The sequence below is a fragment of the Suncus etruscus genome, chromosome 11 (assembly GCF_024139225.1).
Source record: "Suncus etruscus isolate mSunEtr1 chromosome 11, mSunEtr1.pri.cur, whole genome shotgun sequence".
In the NCBI taxonomy this organism is placed as follows: Eukaryota; Metazoa; Chordata; class Mammalia; order Eulipotyphla; family Soricidae; genus Suncus; species Suncus etruscus.
The window spans coordinates 91,472,234-91,490,491 of record NC_064858.1 but is presented as its reverse complement, the minus strand read 5'-3'; the positions used below and the strand labels follow the sequence as shown (position 1 = coordinate 91,490,491).

Below are 18,258 nucleotides of genomic sequence, written 5' to 3'. Positions count from 1 at the left end.
CCATATTGGGATGCTGAGGATTGAACCCATATCTGACTCATTCAAGAAATCATCTTACCCACTGTAATATCACTCCAGTTTCAACATTTTTTTATTATTTCCAACAAATGAAGACTGAATAAAAAAGGTCTGCTGTATGCTAAAAGGAATATCACCATATGGAAAAAAATTCATTATTTGAAGTTTCAATCAGAAGTAGCCACTCTTAAGGTATCTTTTCAATTCTTTTACATAAAATGCTGAGGTGGCCAAAGGTTTTCAAAACTGAATAAAAGAATTCTTTTTAATGAAAAAAAAAAAAAAAGAATTTGCTACCAATGATAATACTTGGAGGATTCAAGTAAAATCAGAATTTTTCAAATTTTCACTTTGCTTTATACCTTCCCAATCATCTCACATTTTTCTTGTACAACTGGTGGTAACATTATTTAGAATATCTGCATAACTTAATATTTTCCAAATGTCTAAAATAAATCCTCACAGATTTTTGGGCTACAGTGCATAGAGTTCAAGTGAAAACACAGCAACTAACCCTTCTCTATTAAAATACCACTGACCAAGTTCTGATGTAGTATCAATTACCTGAAATACTATTCTAAGTTACCTTTGTGATGATAGTTTTCTTCATTTATTTCATCCCAAACAACATATTAAAATAAAAAGAATGTAAAAGCACATATGAAAATTTGGCTATTTTCTATTCAGGTAGATATTAAAAAGTAACTAGCAAAACTGTAAAACTATTCTACTTTTATTGAGCATACTTTATTTTGAAAAATAGTTTACACAAATTATTCATGTGAAAATATGATGATTCAGTATTATTTGTAAATACTTACATTATTTTTGTAATGTAAGTGTATTAATGGGTATAGTCTACATATAAATATTTCCTTAAGTATTTATAGAACACACAGTGGTAAGATCAAAACATTAGAAAACTATTAGGTTTGGAGGCACAATCCATGAGACTTGTTGACTAAGCATATGAAAGAATGAGGCTAAAGAAGAAATTCAAAATGACAGTTCAGACTGAGATGGAGAGATATGAATAAAAAGATTCTTACTTCAATGTTACATAGTTAACCTATACATCCATTCAAACAATCTGATATTTAGAATTTGTGTCATGTAAGCTGATAAATGGGAATTAGCTAACAATCCATCCACTAACTTTGAGAATTTGTTGTGATATAAAATAAGAGGCCATCAAAATATTTTGGAATATAAAAATTCATTTTAAGTGTAAGCAGAGCCATTGCATCCACATAGCCAGTGGAGCTTCATATACTACAAAGTACTAATAAAGGCCTTTCATTTAACTCACAAAGTAAACAATATCCACTAGAGCTAAGAGTGCACAATTTCTACGAATAACATGGCAGCTAGATAGAAAGAAGTCATAGTATTAGTAAAAGAAGTGGACAAAGAGAGAGTGAGAAATATATATATAGAGAGGGGGGGGGGTGTAAGAAAGTAAGGAAGGTGCTTGCCTTGCATACAGTAGACCCTGGCTCAAATCTCAGCATTGCATATGGTCTCTAAAGGGCTGCCAGTGGTCCACTCCTGGTAATGGAACCAGGAATAGCTCCTGAATAGTGCTGCTGTGACCCACACTAGTGTCTCCTCCTTCAAACCCCCCAGCCCCAAAAGTAGAAAGACACCTTGAAAATTTATGGTATTATGGGTTCAAATTAAGAAATTCTTTAGGAAATAGGTATCAGAATGAAATTCAAAGAGCAGTTAAATAATCTGGATATGAGAAAGACAAAATTAGGGACTTTGGTACTGAATAGGAATAAAGAATATTAAACTACTGGTGGTGCTTGGGTGTCATAGTGGATGCTGGGGATTGACCCAATATCAGCCATGTGCAAGGCAAAGGCTCTGGTGTATTATTGCTCTGGCACCAGTCATAACATTACTAATGATAAACCTAACAAACAGTTTGGAGGCTGGAGGGATAAAACAGGGCAAGGTGCTTGTTTTCACACAACCACACAACTGACCTGGGTTAGATCCCTGCAATTGTCAGAAATGATCTCTGAGTAGAGGCATGAGTAAAGCCTGAGCACTCTGGGTATGGCCCAAAAATCAAAACAAGATTACTTTTTTATGTTGTTCAGTATTTCTGAATATTTCAACTGAAATATATTGCCTGGTATTTCAACTGAAAGAGAACAATTCAAGACTAAATTGAGTTTTTTTATTTATTTTTTTTTAGTTTTTGGGCCACACCCAGTGACGCCCAGGAGTTACTCCTGGCTATGGACTCAGAAATCGCTCCTGGCCTGGGGAACCATATGGGACTCTGGGGATCGAACTGTGGTCTGTCGTAGGCTAGCACAGGCAAGGCAAACACCTTACCCCTTGTGCCACCACTCCAGCCTCCTAGGTTGAGTCTTACAGCAAGAGAAAAACCACATATTTTTTGTACAGAATATTTAACATACATAAAACCTAAAGCCATATTAAATAACTGAAATATAAAAATATCTGAATAGTGCTACAGAAACCAGATTTAAATATCAAGTCATTTTCAAGGCATATAAAACAAACTATAAAATCCTACATTATAATTCTATTAAAAAATCAATCTTAAACTTTCAATTTCTAATAATCATTCTAAGAGCACTTTGAGAAAAAGAAAATTTATATGGAAAAAACAATACTATTCACAGTTGTGATATAAATTAACTTAGCTTATCAAGTATTTGCTGTATAATCAGGAGCCCCTATCAAGATTACAAAAAGGGGGGGTGGAGGTGGTGGCAGTGTTTTTTGTTTTTGTTTTTGTTTTTTTACATAGGTGCAGCAAACATTGGGGGAAATTAGAAAGGAAAACCACTGGCCTAAAAGACAGGATGTGTTCCTACCCATGAAACATCCTGTCATAAGACCAACTACAGGTTTCATGCAAACTCATTAACTCCAAAGTCTTTCCTCATGGTCCCAGGAAAAGTTCTCAATCATGAATGCTGCAGTCAGGCTTCTGTAATTAGAGATCTTGGTTTTACACAGATCCTATGTTGAAGCCAGGTGTCGCAGAGTATATTCTGATTTCATCTCACCATTAGGTGGTAAGGCAGGGAAACTGGCTTAGAGCAAGTCATTGGTTTCCTAGTAGTCAGTATCATATGAACCTACCCTGGAGCAAGATGGTGGCAGGGTAGCATTGGGGCTCCCCCCGTGAAAGTTTGCTTCCTGGTGCTGGTGCAGGAAAGTGTGCTGGTTCCAAAGATGAGTACAGGTTAGAACCAGGTTATAGGGATTGTTTAGCTCAATATTTTTACCCCTATATGGCATCGGTAGTATCATGTGGCATTGTTCCTTTTTGCATGGGCACATTAAAATATTATGTATAAAATCTTATGTATAGAAATAAGTTCTTATCTAATAGGGATAGGAACTCATAAATTTTATAGTGCAGAGGCACCTTTCAACCTAAACATTTGTCATAATGATTTGACTTAGGCCTTAGTCGATCAGTCTTCGACTGTCCATCCCTAAACCTTGAATCCCATCTTTGGAAGAAGTCTTTTTTTTTGAAAGTAGGGTCAGTCCCAATCTCATACTCAGTTCATGTTAATTAACTTTCTGGGTGGCCTCCCAAATGGTGATATGAAGGCATTGGGACCGATTCCAGCAATTTCTGGTCAATAAGACTGATGGTTCAATGCAAGTGCCAGAGGTAGAGGTGCTGCAAGGGCACAGCGGTATAGGGTTTTACCCAGTATTACTTATGGGATGAAAGAGAGGTACCAGAGGTACCCTGTGGTGCAACAATGTCAAGGCATGCAGTTTAACACTTGTTTTATCTTTCTAGTCCTCACACTCCAAAATTTTTCCCAAATCAACTCAAATATAACTCCCTAACTCTAACAATTTATAAATCAAGATTTTAATTTGATCCCCCAGACACTCCACACCACCCCCAAACTCTAGCAAAAACAAACCACTCAATATAGTTACAAATTAATTTTTAAAACTTAAAGGCTATTCTAACTTCTAAGACTAGGAGTAAACTTTAAGCACTGGCAGATTTGTCCCCACCACCAAAACAAAGACTGCTGCATTAGTTTTTCACTTTTCTTCAGTTCTGATGCTGCATTATTTTCTGGATCTTTTCTATTCTAAGAAAACTATCTTTTCATAATCATCAATGACCCTTCAAATTTTTTTGTGAACTACTGGAAAAATGTCATCAGTATTTTGGAGCAATTTATAAAATTGAACTAAGTAAAACTGTCATGGTACACAGAATTTTTTACTTGTTTCAGAAAAACAGCATAATTTAAAAAATTTCTATAAAGCTTCATCTAAAGCATTCCTTTTCTGACATTATTATTCGTAAATATGTCAGAAAAAAAAAAAGCACTCCTAAGGCCAACTAATCCTCTGATTTCTTTTTACCATGACTACAATTATTTTCCATTTGTCAGCTTAACTGATTAAATGTACTTAAATTGCTCAGAAACTTTTAAGAAAAATATCAGAGGAAAGAAAAGAATAAAATAGTAAATAACTGTTAGTACCTATGAGATTCAAAAGTATAAACTGTACACATATTCATTTATGCATGAAATACATTAAAAATTAATTTCAATAAAATTTGGGTTTGTCTTTTAAGTACTGAATGTAACACTTGCCAATGATCTAATTGTCACCATGCTCTGTTTGTAAAACTAGAAAGCATGTTACTAGATTATATGTTACTTTACTATAAGAGAAAGCAAAGTACTGAGAGTTAGAGTAATTTAATAAAAATGCATTTCTCTCATTTCAAAGGAAAAGTTCTATACATATTCAAGATCTTAATGAATACTAAATTGAGAACCTTGAAATAAAAGAGAAACAGGTAAGTATAAATATAAATATTTCAAAAAAAAAAGATCTGAAGTTTGGGTAACCAAAATAACTAGGGAGCAGTTTAAGGGTGAATGGCAATACATAAACATTTCCCTCTGGTATTATTATAAAGCATTTATCGACATGACAAAAACCTAGGAAAAGATGCCAATATTAAAATAAAAGAAAGATTTATATATATATTTTCTATCCATTTCCAGATAAAAGTTGTCTTTCCAATTAAGTACCACGTTAGCTGTGTTTCTTTCAAGACACTTCAGGAGTGATCTATACCAGTTGTTTAAATTTCTGAAAAAATTATTGATCCCTTTTCACTACAATCTATTTTTTCGTTCCCACTGTGCTATGTCCATTTGTCAAAGAAATACTGACTCCCATCTACCTTTCCCTGTACACCCTGTGAATCTTGTAATCATTTAGCAATCTTTTCTATTTGAGGCAATTTCCCACTGGGAACTTATTCATAGTAGGATTTGAGCCATCTTACTTTGTCTATTTTGATTTTTGTTTCACATACAGAAACTCTCTACACTGTTTAATAAATAGTTCTGTACATTTTTATTAAATAATTCTCACTTGTAGAACTCAAACACACCTTCAGTCTCATTATTTTCCAAACATTGATGTCTACTTCCAACTGTATGGTATGTAATTTTGCTTGAATGTTCCAGTGCCTCAAACATTAGAATCTCAAAGAGACATTCTGTATTTCTTAATCTTAATAATTTCTTATCTTAAGATAAAGCATTAAAATTTGTAAAGATTTAGAATGTTTTTAAAATGACAAAAATCTCAGATTTTGGAATATTACTCAAGATTCACAGCTCCTAGATCATCTTCAAAAGGAAGAAGTGTGCTTTTATATAAAACAAAATAATACGGAGTTGGACAGAGTTATGGCACTTGTCCAACATGAGGCCAACACTGGCTTGACCCCCAACCTGTACCTGATCCTCTGAGAATTACCAGGAGCAACTAGAGCATAGCACCACTGTGTGTGGCCCAGAAATAAAAAATACAGTAGGAGGTTCTTTTAAAAGTTGAAAATTAACATATGAGCAAGAAATCTTATTTTTGAGTCTAAAGCCAAAGGAACGAAGATCTGTAACTTAAATATCAGTACACCCCTGTTGAATACAGTTTAAAGTTTAATTCACGACAGGTTTGGAAAAATAACAAAAATTGCCCACTGACATAGAGAGATGGTATATGCATGCAACAAAATATCACTCAGTCTTGTAAGAGAAGATTAGACGAGAGATATGTAAACCAGTCCAAATTTTAGAAGATAAAAGTAGAATGGTGGAGGTTAGTGGGAGAAATAGTTACTATTCAATGGAAATAATAATTCAGTTATGTAAAACAAGTAAATCTGACAGACTTGATGTACAATAAAGTGCCATTGGATAACAAACACTATTTTGCACTTAATTTGTTCATTCTCAGGTTGTAACCTTACCTTTTTAGTTTTAAAAGATTTCTAGTTGTTTAATTTTGCAAATAACATCTGAAGCTATTCTTATACTTTTCATTATCTACTTATGCTTTTGTATTAAAAAACATCTAAATATTAATCTATCAGATTCATTTTGATAAAGAGATTTTTTTAAATCCCCCTCAAAATCACAAAGTGCTTGAAAAATACTTAATGAGTAAAAGTAATACCAAGACATTTATAATACTTATGTTGCATCTTATTCTAAACAAGATTAGAATTAATATTTATTTTAATTATAGCACATTAAGATAATTTCTATACTGAGAACAAATATTAAAATACAAAAAAGTATACAAATATGCCCAGCATATTGTTTAAATCATTCTGGACTTCACTACCTGACACTGATGAATTAGAAAAACATGATTTAAGCCATAAAAATTGGGAGCACTTACTTAGGAGTAGAAGGACCCCTTGGCCAAGTTCCGTCTTCATTTTTCTGTTCTATCACTAACACCTGCAAATATGACACAATAAAGAGTGTTTCTTCTTAGCAAAAGTTGAAATAGCTTCAGAAGTTTAAATGAGTACAGTAAGAAATTAAAGAACATTGTAGATAAAGTGAAGAAGAGGTATTTGTAATTTGATTTTAAAGCTCTGCAAGGAAGCGGAGAAAACTCTCAAATACACAGTCATGATGATAAAGAAAAAAACTAAGTTATTAAAAAAGATAAAAACTAGGGCCTTAAGGATAAGAAAGTACAAACCAAGTAGCTAAAATCTAGCTATTCTACTCTAGCTATTCTTTGGGTTTAAGGAATAGATTTATTATTTCTTTGTGTAAACTTTAATAGTACTTTGCTAATGACAGATATGTAATACGTTAGGTCCATTATTAAACATATCATTATGTAAATACCATTAACACAAATAACAGTAGTATAGCTAACTTCAAATTACAGATCATATACAATTTAGGTCACAGAAACCAGTATTCCTATTATCACTTTGCAAATTATAGCATCTTAATGTGTTGATAATCACATTTTTAAGAATCAGACTACCGTAGTATGAAATTTTGGTAGACTGTAATTACTGTAACAAATGAAAAAATACAAGGAGAGGCAGAACTACACTTTTATTTTAATCTTCCAATCTCAAACATAGAGCCTTTCTTCTAGTTTGTGCTACAGCTGAGTCTGTGCAAAGAAATACTAGGCAAAAATAAAAAATTAGCAAAAGAAATACATGATCACCTCAAGTTGAGAGTTAAATTTCCCTAGTAAAACAAAATATGACTTAACATGAATTCTAGGTAATACAAGTTTGTGTGCATTCTACATATATTCAGTTGCATTAACTTTTCTTATCATTATAATTCTACAACCTACTCTACATAGTTTTGGTAACACTGTGGTACAAAGATTCTTAAACCTTTCAATTCAAGAAATGTTTATGTGGGGCCGGCGAGGTGGCGCTAGAGGTAAGGTTTGCCTTGCAAACGCTAGCCAAGGAAGGACCACTGTTTGATCCCCCAGCGTCCCATATGGTCCCCCCAAGCCAGGGACAATTTCTGAGCGGTTAGCCAGGAGTAACCCCTGAGAATCAAACGGGTGTGGCCCAAAAAACCAAAAAAAAAAAAAGAAATGTTTATGTAACTGTGGGTATATAATAAAATAGACATACAAATTAAACATTTATTGATAATAAATCATAAAGAAATATTTTTTAAAATGAGATTTTAAAAGACACATGACATTTGGGTTGCAGCCCACTATTTAAGAAACTAGGATTTCCAAGAACAGGATAAAGAAATCATAGTATCTATACAAATGGAATATTACATAGCTACTAGAAAAGAAAAGCTCTAAAATTTGCTGCTACACATATAGATCTGGAGCATCATACTTTGTGAAATGAGTCACAGAAAGAACAGACACAGAAAGATCTTCCTCAGCTATAGGACATAAAAACAGTAGAGGAATGACTAATGCCCAAATACAATGAAAAAGGGAAGATAGAGGAGAAGTAACTTGATATCATTGTCACCAGTACAATTATAGAGGGAAGTGGTCACTCTCCAGCCCAGGACTGGGTTCTTAAAAGAGGTATAGTGATATGGCATTGTTAACCAGTGTCTAAAGGGAAATAAAAGAATCAAAATGCCTGTCATAGAATCAGGCTTGGGAGTGAGGATGGGGAATAGGAATATTAATGGGGGGAAGTGGACACTGGTGAAGGGACTGGTGCTCAACACTGTAACACTGAAACTCAATCATGGATCATTTTTTAATTCATGGTGGTTAAATAAATGTCGTCATAAAAAATAGGTAAAAATCAAAAAGCTAGGTTTTGATGACTATATGCTACAAGCCTACTTATATACTTATATAAGAGAGTATATATTTAAGTATATACTTATATACTCTCATTAAACTCTTAATCAAGTAAAATGCAATATGTATTCTAATATTTTTAGAATACTATGTATTCTCTTATCTTAGAATACATACAACAAAAAATAAAAACACTGATTTTAAGATACATTAAACTATGTTATTGAAAGCACATATTTAAAATATTATGTTATTTTTAAAAATAAACACTTAAAATTTAGGTAACACATAAATAAGTGCTACCATATACCTAACAATTCTGATTCTTCTCTGATCACATTATTTTTTTCTAATCATATCAACTAATCATTACCCTCAATTTTTAATACAATTCCAGCAGTAATATATTTATATTTTTTATAGATTAAATTAGTGATTTGGAACTCCTAAAAAATCATTAATGTATCTTATGATGACACATTATCTACTTTATTAAAGTGAATATACTGTAATTGATCAACAAGCAAAATTTTAACTACAGAAAATTTCAGATTTATATATTAACATTGTTGTTTATGGGCTCTCAAAGCAAGATCCTAAAACTGAGGAAATCAGCATTTATTTATTTATTTGTTTGTTTATTTATTTATTTATTTATTTATTTATTTAGGCTTTTGAACCACATCTGGTGGTGCTCAGGGTTAATCCTGAATCTGCACTCTAGACTCACTCCTGGTGGCTTCAGGGGACCATATGAGATATACAGGACTGAACCCAGGTCAAGTGCCCTACCCACTGTATGATCTCTCTGGCCCTGGAAGAATCAAGCATTTAAAGTTCAACTGCAATAATTTAACTCCTACCAATATCTGCACTTAAAATTTCATATCCTTTTATAATCACAGGTATTAATGCTGAAGTTATTCAGGTATGTTAAAATTTATTCTTTTACTCAAAGATGTCATTTTCTTCCCCCTTTTTTTTTGGGGGGGGGGAGCAGACCTGGCAATTCTTAGGGGTTACTCTGGACTCTGCACTCAAGAATTACTCCTGGCAGTGCTTAGGGGACCATATGGGATGCTGAGGAACAATCCAGGTCAGTCGCATGTAAGGCAAGCACCCTACCTGCTATACTATCACTCTGGCTCCAGGCGTCATTTTCTAAATAAAACTTTGCTGTGGTTAAAATTTTAACTTGCCAAGATAAAAGTATTTTTAGAAAGGTTTCAAAATTTAATTAAATATAACACATATGTAAACACACAAGGAAAGAAATAAAGACCACTCATTTTGAGAGGCAAACTCTTAATCTATTTGTTTCACTTTCTACAAAGTAAACTTTCAATTTAGTAATAAAACATATAAAATACTGGGGTTTTTTTTTTTGTTTTTGGGCCACACCCGGCAGTGCTCAGGGGTTACTCCTGGCTGTCTGCTCAGAAATAGCTCCTGGCAGGCACGGGGGACCATATGGGACACTGGGATTCGAACCGATCACCTTTGGTCCTGGATTGGCTGCTTGCAAGGCAAACGCCGCTATGTTATCTCTCCAGGCCCGAGTAATAAAACGTATAAAATATTGAATACAGCATTTAGCTAATTTAAGTTAGAAAGTATTACAAAACCTAGAAAATTTAATAGTCTATGAAACAGCTGAAAGAGCCTATTCTTTACATATACTTAACCTTATTTAATCGTTTATCGGATAAATACGTTCCTGTCTTGAAAGTCAAATTATTTAAATTCTCTGATCTGCAATTTTCTAATGTATATATTAGGTAGAATAATAGTCATTACATAGGTTTAATGACTAAAAATATTAAAGAGATAATTTTACATTTTTCAAATTTTATTCCTCGAGCAACTTCTTTTTTTGTTTGTTTGTTTTTGGGGTCACACCTGGCAGCGCTCAGGGGTTACTCCTGGCTCTATGCTCAGAAATTGCTCCTGGCAGCCTCAGGGAACCATATGGGATGCTAGAATTCGAACCACCATCCTTCTGCATGCAAGGCAAATGCCTTATCTCCGTGCTATCTCTCCGGCCCCTGGAGCAACTTGAAGGCTTGATGGGAATCCAAGGGAAACCCACAGAACATACAAATATTCTTTACCAGTGAGCCATATCCTTGGCTCCTGAACATTTGTGTCTTGGTAGTATTGGTACATCAAGTAGACACTTATACAAGTTAATCTTCCCGTTTTGTTTTGTTTTGAAAGCAACTTGGTATATTATGTCAGTGGTAGTTTTATTAAAATAGAACCATAATCACAAAAACAAAACAAATAAACAAAAAACCAACCTGCCCATGAATCAGAAAACTAGGCTTAAAGTTAAGTACTTGGAAAAAAAAGTCAAATCAAAGCAAAAAAAAAGACCCAAAGTCCAACCAAAACAAAAACCTCAGTTTATCAAGAGAGCTAGATATGTGAATAACTATGATACATAACAAATACTATAAAAGATATGTACTAAAGACAATAAAATAGATATAGATGTATATTCTTTTACTAAGATTTAACCATGAAAGGGAAAATAACACGGTTTTAAATTATTTTTAATAGAAATATGGAAGATTAAGAATGGCATGAAATAGATTCAAAGAAACATTTAGAAAGTAAAATCACAGGACTTGTACGCTGTATCTAGAATTCTTCATTTATCACCATATTAATTTCTTTAGGTATCAGAAAAATCAATCTGGGGGCTGATACTTTCTGGCAGGGTTTGGCAAACTACAATTTACTCAAGTCACTGCCTGAATTTCTAAGTAAAATTTATGGGAATAAAGCTATGTCTACTCTTGTGTATGTATCATCCCAAACTCTTTTTGTGGCCTTACAGTGGCAGAGTTATATTTGTGGTAGAGACCACAGCAAATACTGAGTCAAAAATATTTATTCTTTTATATTAAAAACAAAAGTTTGCTGGCTCATCTTATATTAGCTTTTACTATTAAAATAAAAGGAATGTCTTTATAAAAGGTAGATTATTCTCCAATGAAGGAAGCAGAGTAGGTAAAGTACAGCTACCAATCAGCAGGCATAGGGAAGAAATGATGAGTTAGAGGAAGTCAGAAACAATAGAACACATCACAGAATGACAAGATATTCACAAAGTTTGTGAATTAAAAAAAAAGAATTCCTAGCATGCTTAAAATAGTGCTGCTAAACAGTACCTGTCCTTGGTATAAACCAGCATCCTGAATAGTGCTGTCTGGTTTATTCAGTGGCTCAAATGTATTACTCATGTATTTGTTCCACAATCTGGTCTCCTTTTCATCTGGAATATTGAAGGTGTTTCTTATTTCCTTTTCAATTGTATCTAGATTTAAAGAGGAAAGATATGTAAATATAAATATTTTAACATGCCCAAAAATGCTATGTATTTTTGCTCATTAGCATAAAGACCCTAAATTTTAAATATGGCTGTAGTAGCAAGAACAGATGAACAACTATGTAGGAAATAATGTAAAACTAAATAATAAAGGTTTATAAGACCAGGTATTCCTTACAGGAACAAAACAGCTATTAAACGCTGACAGATGATAACTTCGGAAAATTAAGACCTCAAAGGTAAGAGTTCAAAATCAAGTAACACTAAAGCAGAGTAGAACGATTCTGGAACCAAACTGTACAATTACACTCAACATTACTACCATTCTCTGAGATCTTTTTTTTTGTTTTGTTTTGTTTTGTTTTTGGGTCACACCCGGCGGTGCTCAGGGGTTACTCCTGGCTGTCTGCTCAGAAATCGCTCCTGGCAGGCACGGGGGACCATATGGGACACCGGGATTCGAACCAACCACCTTTGGTCCTGAATCGGCTGCTTGCAAGGCAAACACCGCTGTGCTATCTCTCCGAGCCCTCTCTGAGATCTTTTAACACCTTTCTTGGGAGCTGGTAATAGTCACACTGGTAAATAATGCACTAACACATAATTTCTGTAACACAAAATAAACTAAAAATTATAAACTTATCACATTCATAAAAGTTTTAAAAATGCTGTTTTGTGGGACCAGAGCGGTGGTGCGGAGCGGTAAGGCATCTGCCTTGCCGGCACTAGCCTAGGACTGACTGTGGTTCAATCCCCCAGCGTCCCATGTGGTCCCCCAAGCCAGGAGCGATTTCTGAGCACATAGCCAGGAGTAACCCCTGAGCATCACCGGGCATGGTCCAAAAAAAATAAAAGCTCTTTTGTGTGTTTTTTGTTTGTTTTGGGGTCACAAGTAGCAGTGTTCAGAGATGACTCCTGGCTCTGCACTCAGGCCTCATTCCTCATGGGCTTGGGGAACCAAATGGAATCCAACCTGGGTTGGCTCTGTACAAGACAAGCACCTTATCTGCTATACTATTGTTACAATCCCTAAAAATGCTCTTAATTAGAGCATCCCAATTGAAAAATAATATATATTAAATTAAATATAATTTACACTTGAATATCTACTCAAAGTTAAACTAAATATATGGACATAAAAGAAAAGCACCTGTTTGAAAGAATGTGTCATAATTTCTTATTTTCAAGGTAAAAAAAGCTAGTACCCTTATTTCTAAATCAATTATGAGTAGAAGATGTCTTTTTCTTTTTTTAAAACTGGAAACAATTTAGTTGTTCAAATACATGAATATCCATCTATTTGAAATAAAGATACAATTAAGTTTTAATACAACCAAATGAATATAACATTTTTAAACATTAGAAAGGCATTTAAAAAGCACTGCTAAAATATGTCTATTTCTGGTAAATAGAGCTAACATTCCCAACTCAGGTTTAAAAAGCATTGCTGAGAGTGGCCTCACATTGAATCAAACTAATCTAGGTGATGGGTACCCCTAGATCTTTTGAGCACTGCTTGGGAATCCCATTTCCTGCACACTTCCCATCACCCCCAAAATACATCACTTGGGGGTATGACTCAAGAGGCAGAAAACATGTCTTGCATGTATAAACCTATGAATTGCAGAAATACTTTAACTAGAATGTACTTAATTTATAGCTTCCAACAAAGGAAGTCTATAATCTTGTAATCATAGATTTGCTAATTTAGTCCTTGCTTAGGAGTTCTGTATTGGCCTTCTTCAACAATTTATTTGCATTTTTCAATAAGATCAATGCTATTATCATTACTCCTATTTATTTTTAAATATTATAATTATTTAAGCACCATGGTTAAAAAAATTTGTTTATGGTTGAGATTGTCATAGAATGTACACCACCCTTCATCAGTGTCATCACCACCAAAAGGCTCATTGACCCACCACTATGTCTTCTTTCATTATTATAGCTAACAGAATGTGTTTTATAAGAATCAACATTTTATAACAGTGTTGATACTTATGATCTTATCAGAGTTCACCATAACACTACCAAAGTACTCAAGACCTGTCATGTCTTAGTGTCATCTCCAGTCCATTTCATTGGCCTTTCTCTTACCCTCATGCTACAATCTGATGTTCTCAGTTCTGTAATCCAGTACCCAGGGTTATATTCCATTGATATTATTGTTTTGGTAAAAAAAATTTTCAAATTGTTTCATATCTAAAGCCCTGCAATTTAATTATAGTTTATTAAATACATTACTGGCTTTAATTTGAAATGCAGCCTTTATAATAGAATTTTAAATTCTGTATTTATGATATGTACTTACCCATACAAATATAAAATTAGGTATAAATACCATGCTAGAATTATATAATAAAATGCATTTCATAATAATGGGAAACTTACTGACTAAATTAATTAATTGCACTGAAGTACAAAAAAGGTTGAGGGAAAAATGCAAATAAATAAATGCCATACATCATGCTCAGAATAAACTATTATTATTAAAGAAATTTTATATATTACCTATCCAAGTTTTATTTAATCAAGTCTTTAAAGTTCTACTTTATATTTTACTGTAACATTTTAAATGTGACACATTTTGAAAATGCAGAAGTTAAACAATAATTCTATGTCTTAAAATAATATAAAGTAGAATATAGTAACTCATCTAATAGTAAACTCATCTAATATGGAACCAAAATAATTAATAATTCGATTCCTAGCTCTGATATACAGCACCTATCCTAGAAATCTGTAAATGTCTAAGTATAAATACATAAAGTTGCTATCATTCTAGTAGCAAATACAATGAACAGAATGATAAATAAATGTCTAACAGTAATAGTTTAACCATGACAGGTTGTTACATTACCTATTGTGTCAGCTTTGCTAAATCTTCTAGTTACAACATTATTCATGTTGCCATATTCACAAAGCTTCAGTTCTGTGAGATATACTTCTACTTTGCAGTGCTTTACAAACATACCCTGTTCAACCACCTAAAAAAAAAAAATACAAGAAGCGAATTAGTGCCAGATAGGCTCAACTGATTTCACTATATCTCAACAGCAATACAGTTCTCATAGGAGGCTGCAGCTCTCCAATGAAAATAACATTTACCGTTAAATCCTATCAATATAAAATAAGATATATATGATCTAAAATTTTAATATTTAACAGATAGGAAAATTATATTAAAAACAACAGGAGACATTTGGAATGTGATTCTATTGATTTATGCAACAATCTGCTATAGTATAATGAACAAATTCAGTATTTATGATGAGAAAACTTACCAACTGTAAATCTAGCCCTGACTAAAAGTAAAGGAACATTCCTTTAGTTCTTAATTTATGTATATCTTTACACATGTTAAGATTTACATAATGTAAGTTAGCAGCAATTTAATATCACATATTATTAAATAAATATTTTAAGATAATTCAAAACTACCTCTGCCAAAATATTCAGCTATGTTTTGTTAGTTAGATAAGTTAGTTTCCCATATTAAGATGACATTATTTGACCTTCAAACAGTTATGCTACGCAACAACTAATTTAAAATAAAGCGACTAAACATGCAAAAAATAAAGAAGGAAAAGAAAAAGTATATATACATTTGGGTCACCTTTTTGATAAGTCAATTTCCTTTTGATCTTCTAAAGGTTAACTGTAGGATTTCAGTTACAAATACTGGTGAATACTGCTTCTGAAAATAGTAATCAGCCACCTGATATGTGATACATTAGACAAATATGGCAAATGGGAGGCTCCAAAAGACAGTTGTACTTACAGCTCGGCCTCAATTCAGTAAGCAACTTATTAACTTGCCATTCACTTCCGGAAAATTGGTTTAGCATAAAAATTAATTGTATTTTATGTCCAATCCAGCAGTTGTTTTCTCACAAAAGATCTCCAAATTATACTTGATATATTTATATTTCTAAAATTAGGCAACAGCTTGTACCTCCTTTTGCTAATAAGTTTATTTTGTAATCATATAGAAACTGTATTTTTTTTCCAGTTTTTGGGCCACACCCGGTGGTGCTCAGGGGTTACTCCTGGCTCTGTACTCAGAAATCACTCCTGGCAGGCAGGGGGACCATATGGGATGCCAGGATTTGAACTACCATTGGTCCTGGGTCTGCTGCTTGCAAGGCAAATACCCTACTGCTGTGCTATCTCTCCAACCCCCATCATCAAAACTTTTTAACTACATACTATACATACAATAATTTGATGCAATAGCACTAGGGTAGAGTAAATAATCAGCATATTTATTAACTGGTTTTATTATAGTTATATGTAGTTTATTGTTTATATATTATATTTCTATTTTCACAAAGTTTCCTACCTTTATGAAATGTTTGCACTTGCCTAGGGAAATGGCTCAAAAGGCTAGACTGCTCGGGAAGCCTTGGGTTTAATTTCTGGCAAAACAGTCCCAACTCTCTACACAAAATAGCTGCCCTAAAGCCCCACCATTAGTAGCCTCAAAATTATAAGTAAATAAACAAGACACTGAAAATAACCACTTAAGAGTTGACTGATGACCAGGTAACAGGAAAGCAGGCTTATTAAAAATAATACATAGCTGTATTTAATTATTATAACTACAACAAAAACATTTGGTGACAGGAAAATATCTCTACTATAATATTCAGAATAATATTCCAGAATTATATTTAAAATATCTTAAAGCTGTGCTGCAGCAATAAATAGTACAGCAGGTAGGATGCTTGCCTTGTGTGAGGTCAGCCCAAGTTTAATTTTCACTATCCCATATTGTCACCAGAATCTGTCAGGAGAGACACCTGAGTGCAAGGTCCAGAGTAACTCCTGAGCACTGCTGGGTGGTCCCAACCAATAATGACAATGATGATGATGATGATGATGATAAATATCTTATTTCTGACTCCTAGGTAGTCTGGTCCTAGCTGATAAATCTGTGGGATTCTCAGAAAGGTGTGAGGGATGAGGGGAGATTTTCCTTTCTGCATCGACTACAGCAGACCAACATAACCCCTCCACCCTCCAACAGAAACAGCCCAGCTCTGTGACTTAACCTTATCAAATTCCCAAGCCACAAAATTTGTTTTAGATCTTTACATTCAAGACAGAAGTTGCACAAAGTAGAAGGATGTGGCTATAAAGTAGTGCTTCTCAATTATCTTTATTAAAAAAAAAAACATTTTAACCTGCATAACAAAAATATATAAAAGAATTTGAGCTGATTTTTTAATCAGAGGTGGTCTGGATTAATGGCTACAATGAGCACGTTTTGCAATGCATAGCTTTTCCAAGCGGGGTTTGAAGCAGGACACAGCAACTCTCAGCTCCAGAGACATACAGAGACATAAACAAGGGGCTTAGCTTGTTATGAGTGTTTGAGGAGGTCAAATGCGCCCCCTTTATGGAGGGGGCGCGCCCCACTATTTGAGAAGCACTGTATAAAGGGTCGATATCATTGAAAGCTACTATTTTAGCATTACATGTTAATAATATGTATATCATAATTACATATAGTGGTAACACTATACTTGAATTATATATGTTCATCACTGAAAAAACTATTACTATTTTAAACAAAATTTTTGTTTTTTTTTTTTTTGTTTGTTTGTTTGTTTGTTTGTTTTTTTGGTCACACCCGGCGGTGCTCAGGGTTACTTCTAGTTTTGCGCTCAGAAATCGCTCCTGGCAGGCACAGAGGACCATATGGGATGCCTGGATTCGATCTACCATCAGTCCTAGACTGGCTGGCTGCAAGACTATAGCTTGCTATAGCAAGCTGTGCTATCTCTCCAGCCCCTATTTTAAACAATTTATCTTGAAAATACACCCTTTTGCCCGGAGAGATAGCACAGCTGCGTTTGCCTTGCAAGCAGCCGATCCAGGACCAAAGGTGGCTGGTTCGAATCCTGATGTCCCATATGGTCCCCCGTCCCTGCCAGGAGCTATTTCTGAGCAAACAGCCAGGAGTAACCCCTGAGCACTGCCGGGTGTGGCCCAAAAACAAAACAAAACAAAAAAAATTATAGGGGGCTGGGAGGTGGCGCAAGAGGTAAGGTGCCTGCCTTGCCTGCGCTAGCCTTGGACGGACCGCGGTTTGATCCCCCGGTGTCCCATATGGTCCCCCAAGCCAGGAGCGACTTCTGAGCGCATAGCCAGGAGTAACCCCTGAGCGTTACCGGGTGTGGCCCAAAAACCAAAAAAAAAAAAAAAAAGAAAATACACCCTTTTTTCTCAGTCTACATTCTTTTTCTGTGCCTCCAGGTTTAAATATGAAATCTTTT

General features: G+C 34.1%; 1 protein-coding gene across 3 annotated transcripts in view; it reads right to left on the bottom strand.

Annotated features, from left to right (window-relative positions):
- USP15 (ubiquitin specific peptidase 15) overlaps nucleotides 1-18,258 on the bottom strand; it is a 128,691-nt gene that overhangs the window by 67,719 nt on the left and 42,714 nt on the right. For all 3 annotated transcript variants that reach the window (XM_049782736.1, XM_049782737.1, XM_049782738.1), the window contains exons 4-6: nucleotides 14,838-14,964; nucleotides 11,820-11,965; nucleotides 6,763-6,824 (exon numbers count right to left, since the gene is read on the bottom strand). In XM_049782736.1, the coding sequence (XP_049638693.1) occupies nucleotides 6,763-6,824; nucleotides 11,820-11,965; nucleotides 14,838-14,964 (335 nt within the window). The remainder of the gene's footprint in view (nucleotides 1-6,762; nucleotides 6,825-11,819; nucleotides 11,966-14,837; nucleotides 14,965-18,258) is intronic.